At 34.1% G+C, this 9351-nt stretch overlaps 1 protein-coding gene across 1 annotated transcript in view; it reads right to left on the bottom strand.

Moving 5' to 3' along the window:
• LOC106467533 (oxysterol-binding protein-related protein 8-like) overlaps positions 1-9351 on the bottom strand; it is a 113877-nt gene that overhangs the window by 28503 nt on the left and 76023 nt on the right. Inside the window, exons 11-12 of the mRNA XM_022395729.1 lie at positions 7025-7210; positions 6569-6665 (exon numbers count right to left, since the gene is read on the bottom strand). Of these exons, the coding sequence (XP_022251437.1) occupies positions 6569-6665; positions 7025-7210 (283 nt within the window). The remainder of the gene's footprint in view (positions 1-6568; positions 6666-7024; positions 7211-9351) is intronic.

The raw sequence follows: 9351 nt of genomic DNA, 5'->3' as shown, positions 1-9351 counted from the left end.
AAATGACATCAAAAAAGAAAGAGCCAATAAGAGAGTCAAACAAAAAACGACATGAAAGGTTCAGCAGTTGGAGAGAAGAAAAGCTAGAAACGTATGGTAAACTCTTGTACTTTAAATAACTGACACAGAAACGATTTATATATTTCTTGAACAACATTTCATTTCAATTATTTATTGAAAACATTAAATGTCAAAAAAAAGTTGTTTGCATGCATATTAACATTTCTTGCTAAATACTGTTTGGTGCAATTAAATAAAACTTGCTTCAAATATTAGTTATAAAAGTTTAATAATGGCTTGACTTGGTAATGAAAAGAATATAATTTAAACATTTTGACAATATTATGTTGTACATTTAAAATAAAGTTTTTTCATGACCCAGTCAAGCCATCTCCAGACTTTTATTTCTAAAATGTGGGTTTCTCGTCATCAAATTCAATATCAAATATTGTCTTGAATCTTCTCAAAAGACTGTCTCCTTGACTATTTGATCAAACAGATTTGTCAGTATGGCTCATTACGAAATGCCCACAGAACATTGAAAGAAAATGATCCAAAACCCAAAATACCACCAACAGTTCTAAGAGATTGATATGAAGGGATGATTCAACATCAGACTACTGACCCGAAACCTCTTGAGAGTCCAAATACACCCTCCACCCCATCAAGAATGTATCTGTAAACATGACAAAGAGGAAGAGGAACATCTGCTGTGGTATTGACTTTGTTGAGCTTCCAGGCAAAGTAGACCTGTATGGGAGGATAAGGGTGAATAATGGAGGTGAAGGGATCCTGAGCGAGGTTCTTCGATTCATGAAGAGTTCAATGAAGATGACGCATGTGAGCATGAATCAAAGAGATAAGGGGGTTCCATGAAAGCCCAAGTCTCCCTAAACAGAGGAAGCCTCCTGTTCAGTGAGAGAAGGAGAGGATATGACATTGTAAACTAAGCACTCAATCTCCTTCAAATGAAGAAGAGAAGGCTGGGCCCTGCTGAGGTAATAGTTGAAACCACCCTAATGAATGAGATACTGAGGGGATATGATATCTGACTTCTCCAGTTTGACCCAGACGTGCTGACTTCTGAAAGATGAGAAGGGTATGGTCATAGGAAGCTTGCTGGAATGGAGTCAAAAGAAGCCAGTCATATAATGGTGAAACCACGGTTCCAGACCATGAATGTGATGAGCAAAAGCTCTGACCTCCTGAGAGAAAATGTATGGAGCTGAAGCAAGGTCGAAGAGTAGAGCACGGAATTGAAACACATAACCTCAATGAACAAACCAAAGGTAATGCCTAAAAGAAAGGGAAATAGGAATGTGAAAGTAAGCATCCAAGATGTCAATCTTTGTTATCCACAGACCTGGATTGATGACCATCTGAGGGCAAGAAAGGACTCCATGGTAAAATGAGAGATTGATGAAGTGAATGAGGCTTGAAAGATCGATAACAGAATGCCAATCCTCAGTTTTCTTGAGGATAATGAACAGATGGGAATAAAAACCCAACAAAGGAAGAAAACCTATTTCATAGCGTTTTTTTACAAGAAATCCTAAACCACCTATAACTGATACTGACACCAAACCCGATCCCAATGAGGAGAGAAAGAAACAGGAATAGGAGAAAATAGAGGAGGTGAGGAAAAATGAAGATCCAGTCCCTTTGATAACACCCGAATGACCCAATGATGAGTTGCAAATGGTGCCAAAGGTAAAGAAACCATGCCTCTACTGTGCCTGAACCTAAGGTATAGTCCTCATCAATTCTGACAACACCAAAGGTGATGGTGAGAGTACTAATGGATCAAAACAGTAACAAAAGAAGAGGGAACAGGGAAAAGAGAGGAAGTCTGAGGACAAGAAACAGTAACAAGAGAAGAGGGAACAGGGAAAGAAGAGGAAGTCAGAGGACAAGAAACAGTAACAAGAGAAGAGGGAACAGGGAAAGGAGAGGAAGTAAGAGGACAAGAAACTGTAACGGGACTTATTAGACAAGGACTTCCTACTTTCTCAGGTGTGTTTGCCTGCTTCATATCTTTGAGACCTTCTTCTAGCTCCTTTCCTCTGCCAGTCTGTTTTTGGGGGTTTCATCGGAATCTCATGTAGAAGCTGCATGCCAACACTCCTCCATTCCTTTTTTGGTTCCTGTCTTTTCAAATCTTCTGCATATGTTACTATTTCTTGTCCTCTGACTTCCTCTCTTTTCCCTGTTCCCTCTTCTTTTGTTACTGTTTCTTGTCCTCTGACTTCCTCTCTTTTCCCTGTTCCCTCTTCTTTTGTTACTGTTTTTTGTCCTCTGACTTCCTCTCTTTTCCCTGTTCCCTCTTCTTTTAACAACAAAGCAACCATGTATGGAGAGATAAAACAGAAAAAGACAAATGTGCCAACATAGAAAAGAAAAGAGAACGAATATCCATCAAAAATCTTTCAGAGGAAAGGCAGTTAGCTTTATAAAGCAGGCGAATAGACGAGAGATAAGATAGTCAAGTAGTAAGGGTGAGATGAAGACAAAAGAATTGGGTTGTGGAAAGGTGAAGAGAAGAGAAAGGATTGGATCCCCATGCTTGAACAAGAGACTAAAATCCTGAGAGTCTAGAAAGGGAAACTCAGCCCGATGATAGGCCAATACATGTATGTCTATCAAATGAGGAGGATGAGACATGTAGGCTTCAGCACAAAGATGAGAGAACCTGAAGAAGAAGTAAAAACAAAATAATCAGAAGCTGGTCCAGAATGGAGCAGGGAAGGGGAAAAATCATAAGACACAAGAGGAAGGGACAGAAGGTAACAAACTTGTGAAACAATATCCAAAAAAGACAAGGAAGAATAAGGTAAATCAATGGCAGTGGATTGAGAAGGTGCAGCAAAAGCAAGTGGAAGAAATAGGCTGTTGATATGTCATCCTCTTGAATGGGATCCCCAGGAAAAAGAATATCTGTCCCCAGGTCAGTAGATGGACCAGTCTACATGTAGGACTCCAACTCTCCTGACACACTATGACCGAGACCTCTTTGACAGACAGTAGAGAGGCCTGATACCATAGTAGTAATCTGTCTATCAGATTTGAGGATCCACACCAGATAAAGCAGCAGTAACATGAACTTATGAATTGAAAAATGTGGTAAGGAAGAAAAAAAAAAAATCAAAAGCCTTCCATAAACAAAGTAAAAACAACAGAAAAAACTGTTGTCAATAATTGAAGTGTTAATCACTGGCACAAACGAAAGTATTACACATCAACACATGCGAGCGTCAAATTGAGAAGTGATAATTTAATAATCAGTATAGAGGGAGTCAGCTACATTAGGAAGGTGTGTTGCACTCCTGTTGGAAGAGGGTTGTCACATGCTTATTTGCATGATACAGTGCAGCAATAGCACATGGAAACACATGAGTTTAGGTGGGAACCTCAAGGCTAGTGGTGAGCAAAAAATTGTGCATATAGTGGGCAGCATAGAGAAAAGCTAATATTTGAGAGGAGGTAAGGTATCGTATCGGAACTCAAAACTCAAGAAGGTGGACATTCCATTGGAAAAGCACATTCAATGCCAGAGGTTAAACAAGTTTAGATTAGCTTAAGAATTCTGGTAGCTACACCTGGAAAGTTAAAGTGAATACTAGGAAATAACGTGTCCCAGTTATTATTTCAGTTCTGATTTTGGACAATGTAAACATCCTGTTTTTCTGATTATAAAAGCTGAGATATAAACTACCATGGTAGCAGTAGCCAGCAAAAGAGAGAGAGGAGCTAGCCAACAGTCCAGCCTGAGAGCCATAAAACAAAAAAAACGATGGAAAACTGGCACTATCAAATCTTTATGAAAGTTCATATTTTCATCTTATACTAGCTCTAATAACGTTTATCTGACATGTTTGCTAGGACAAAACCAAAAGTTTTGATTGACTTGTTGAATAAAATAATAAAGTTACTGCTGACCATTTTAGAAGAGATGTCAAAGAGTAACTCACTAAAGTGGATTCAAGTAATATGTTAACTTGTGTACAATAAAAGTCTCTGGCTGCTACTTTATTCTTTACGCAAACTTCCTCAAGTTGGTGGCTTGTGCGCTCATGACTGCTTATCATGGTATTAAAAAACTACTATATGTATTGGTATTGGCATACCTACCAATGGCCCATTACATCTGTGTTTTATTGGATGTACCTCAAAGTTATTCAAAATAATATTTAATACATATAACAGAACACACACATAAAACTTCATAAAAAAGCAGTTTCAAATGTTCAGATATTCTTAACCCTACTAGTGAAGTTCATATGAACTCTATTAATATTTTAAAATATAGGTTTCTAAACTATTGATACATCAAATTGTTTGGGAGTCTATAACTTTGTTGAGTATACATTTTGTAATAACACAAAAAAATGCTGACAATATTGCAATTAAACTCACTAAATGTTGCTGTGTTATTTTACACAGAAAATGAGTGTTTTCACAGAATTTGTTTAATAATATCTTTACAATGAGTGTTGTAATGGGCATACAAACATGCTGACCACTGGGCTATGTCAGATCCACTCAAACATGCTAATAATGGTTCAATGCACAACTTTTATTAATAAATGCAGGTGTGAAAAATAAGGGGTGTTCATGACGTGCAAGGATACAGAGAGCCCAAAAAAAACAAAAAGAAACGTTTTCATAGTAGTATTTCTATTAAGATAGGTATTTATATATTAGAGATAGGGTGTAGAACTTACAAATTAACCCTTTCTTGCTCTATCCAATCATATCTAAACCATTCCTGTATGTGTTTTCAAAGCTGTATTTCAGTAGCAATTCTTCAAATCACATGATATAACACACCATATAGGCCCGGCATGGCCAGGTGGTTAGGGAGCTTGACTCGCAATCTGAGGGTCGCGGGTTCTAATCCCTGTCCCACCAAACGTGCTCGCCCTTTCAGCCGTGGGGACGGTATAATGTGATGGTCAATCCCACTATTCGTTGGTAAAAGAGTAACCCAAGAGTTGGCGGTGGGTGGTGATGACTAGCTGTCTTTCCTCTAGTCTTACACTGCTAAATTAGGGATGGCTAGCGCAGATAGCCCTCGTGTAGCTTTGCGCGAAACTCAAAACAAACAAACAAACACACCATATAAGGATGGCAATTAAAGTGTCTCCTAATAAAAGTAGTAAATGAGGAAACAAATCTCATGAAAAGCAAGACATGAATAATACATTCTCAATGAGTAATTGTTTCTTAGCACATATAAACCCTTATTTGATAAAGGCAGAATAATTCTTAAAAAATTGACAAGTATTCTTTACACGCAGGACTCCTTAGAGCTGCAAAGACTTGATAAAAGTGGTAGGCAGATGGGCATGCATAGAAGTACATGTGCCATATTGTAGTAAATTGTAATAAGTACACCGTATACTTTTTACTTTTTCATTACTACGTTTCATTAGCTAAAAAAGAAATAAAAAGAGTTTGTTGGAAATATGTATCATAATACAGTTATTATTGGTTACAACTACATTGCATCTTTTATATTATACATGTATTATTCTTATTATTAACTGAATTACATTGTAAAAAGTTTGTTCACCAAAACTTAAAGCTAGTATTTCTGTTAAGTATACACGACTGTTTCATTTAAATTTAATACAAGAATTATGATTTAAATAGTTACAAAGTGCAAGTGTTAAATTTAGTATTTTTAGAAGAGATAATTTATCACAGCTTTGCTTATGTTTTCAATTGTTGTGAATTTATGTTACTCGAACCTTCTGTATTTTTCTCATTGCTTTAAGAGAGTATTGTTACATTCTAACATATTCTACTTTCTAGAAAGATCTAAGCCTCAGTCTGGCAATATATATATATATATATATATATATATTGTTAGTGCAAGTAAGTTAGTGAAAATGAAAGCAAAAGTGAAGTTAGACTGTGTGTCAGTTTAGCCGTGAGGGGTAATTTCTAAAATGAGCTTCACAGCTTGTACTGTAATAACAGAGATAGTGGAGAATAACTTGTCTTGTCAAAGGGTGTCCTAAAGTAATTGAACTCACCTACGTGGACTTTGATGTAAAAGAATTATTTAAAGATCTGGATACAACTGAGGTAACCATGGGGTAGCGTAAATAAATTTATCACTCATTGTATTGTGATAACAGAGTATAGAAGAATAATGCATATTATCAATTGGGTTTTAAAGTAACTGAACCAGTCTGTGTGGACTTTTAATGAAAAAAATAATTATTTAAAGCTCTGGATAAAACTGTTGTGATTAATTGTGTAACAAACATTTGTATATACATTGTGTGCTGTCCATTTATTGTTGAAATTTATCACAAACAAGTCACAGACACCTACTGTAAAGAATCTGGTTTATACATCCATCCATCCACATATACAAACAAAAACCTGACAATATCAATAGAAAGAAAAATTCAATGTTTAAACAGGTACTGCTGCATTGTATTTACATAATTCTTGTTGTTGTTGTTGGCTGAACCTTGTAGGCTTGATTAGATGCCTAGGTTTAAATTTATTTCTACAGAATACAGAAAAGGTCACAAATTTAAATAAAGTTACTTACCATAGAACTTAGACTTGGCTAAAATGCTACCACTAATACAAAATCCATCCTTCCTATTTGTGACATAAAATGCCGAAACAGGTGGATGATGTGATACCTATAAAGAATAAGAAATCCAAATATTTAGTAAAAAATATAGCTTATATTTCTTTATAAATAAATACTTTTAGCAATGACAATGTTTTTAAATTGATGCAACATTAACACCTAAGAGGATTTTTTTACTTCTTATTTGAAATATATTTTTACTGTATACATTTTGTACAGTTTAGTTACCTTGTCCAACTAAATAGTAAAAGATTGTTTAATAAAACATGCCCTACAAGAGAGAAAAAACAAATGTGATGATGGTGACCAAAACAAAATTAAATTTCAAATTATTTTTTAATAATAAATTAAGTATTATGTGATCAAAGGGAATTAAAACTGGTGAACAAACAGAAGATTACTAATAACCTGTTCAGCAATGTAGAAAGTTCGACTGTCTCTTTCAGTATTTTTCCAGCAACATCGGAATGTTTCACCAAGAATAGGATTATAAGGCTTTTTCAATCCCTTGGGTTTCTTGTAGAAACCAGATAAGTACCACTGTATAACAGTCTTCATTCTTGTGAACGGATCATCGTCTTGTACAGCACTGGATAAAATGAATTATTAAAAATCCATTTCACCTAAATCCTCTACAATTAAGAAATTACTAGTGCTGCCTGGGAATTAAAACTGTAGTTAAAAATATAAAATATTCTTTATTGAAGCAAAATATATAAAATTAACAACTTACTAGTATTGCCTGGACAAGTAATTTTTTTAATTAATTAATTTAAAACGTTCTGTAACTAGATATTTTTTATTCTCCATTAAATTTTGGGCCTACGCTTCTTTATAGACTAAAATATGTTACAGATGTAATGGGTAATTATTACTGATTTTGTTATAATTATTTTATTTATAGATTTAACAGTTTGAACTTGTACACTGCTCCACCATTTCCGTATTCATGGCGTGTTAGATCCCACTTTTGTCCCCATTTTCTTCTAATAATAATTCATGATTGTGTGGCAGCTAAGCATCGGTAGAATTATCGATGTACTGCTGTCTATGATGATGATGATGAGAGTTAGAGACTAATTAATTAGAAGTTTCATATTACTTGTTTTATGTTTTCAACAACTCACTACACATCAATGAGGGCAAATGTTATTCACAATAAAATCTAGAAATAATGGCTAATGTTTTTTTATGAACTTCATGATTGCATCTTTGAACACATGATAACAAATTTGCCTAACTAAGACTACTAATTAATAACACATATATCATATTTACAAGTCCAAGCAACTCATTGTAACAATAAAAAAAAACTGAAAAAATTAATATTTTCAAAGATTATTATTATAAGCTCAAATTAAAACTGCTTGTCTATTTTAAAACGTATTTTCGCATCTTCACCCCTCAAAAAAGTAACATAACAACCTCAAAAATTTAAAAAACTTATTAATACTTATTAAATTTCTTTATAGGTTTTATTAATAGTTCAAGACTTCCATCAGTATTTGTTTGTTTGGCGATTTTAGCCAATCACTGTTTCTCAACTTCAATTATCATGGTATGATGTAATTGTCTGGATCTCAGCTTTGAGAAGACTTAGGCTAGTGATCTAAAAATGTAATGATATTTTGAATTGCACAAATTAATATATGGCTTCCAGTTCAGTAGAGACCAACATAGAGATCAGAAAGAAGTGGTAAAGGTTTAGCGTGGTGATATATTGCTCGTATAAAAAATGTTTAACAGTCCTTATTTTTTCTTAAAGCTTGCTTTTTTATTTGAATTATTATGCACTATGATATATGAAAAATAGATGTTTTTTTTTATGCAACATGATGAGATAGACTTATCAAGTTTTGTTTCTTTTACAAGGCTATTTTAGGTTATGTTTACATTGGGCCTGATGTGCAAAAAAATCACCTACAAGAAATGTTAAAAATTGGTATATGTATAAAATTAGTTTTGAAACTTATTACGTTCATTAACCTTCTGATTTACAATTTAGAAAGAGAAGTTGGTTTGCTACAACTTTGGTACGGTAAAGAAGTCGCTTTTATTGTACGACAGTGATTGCAGAGGGATACAACCCATGCAATTGCATGGGGGCCTCAATTTTAAACACCCTTCTTTCTGCATGGGGGGCCTCAAAGGGTCTAAATTCGGCTCTGTGAAAGTACATGGTGTTTCTCAAAAATGTAGAAAAACAAAAATCAGTAACTGAAATCAATAAAAAAGGTAAGCATTTCTAACTTAAAGAAACATACCAATGAAATCTGTTCAAAATCTCAAAGCTGCAAATTCATACAAATATCAAAAAATTACTATATTTGCAGAAGCTACATAATGTGTAAAAAGTTTATACCAAGTTTCAAACTATTTCATTTAATAGTTTTTATAAACACAAACCACAAGACAGGAGCATCTAATTGATGCATCTGACGTTTTAAAGTTGATTTCATACTTATCTGTGAATTATCAGTTTCTAAAAGCTTAAAGGTATTTAATCTTTAAGGAAGAAAGTATATTTCCAGTACAGTGATAAATCTTGCAGGTAAAGTAATAATATGATATTAAACAAATACAAAATATTTTGTCTCTACTACTAAAGAGTATTCCAATAAAATTTTAAATGGTTTCAATTCAATCTAGAAGAACTTTGTCACAATGTGGTGTCCTAATATTGATGGTTTGTTTGTTACGGATTTTGCGCAAACCTACACGAGAGCTATCTGCGC

Source organism: Limulus polyphemus, unplaced genomic scaffold, assembly GCF_000517525.1.
Source record: "Limulus polyphemus unplaced genomic scaffold, Limulus_polyphemus-2.1.2 Scaffold2650, whole genome shotgun sequence".
Lineage (NCBI taxonomy): Eukaryota > Metazoa > Arthropoda > Merostomata > Xiphosura > Limulidae > Limulus > Limulus polyphemus.
The sequence above is the reverse complement of the archived record's forward strand: the minus strand, read 5'-3'. Positions and strand labels throughout refer to the sequence as shown.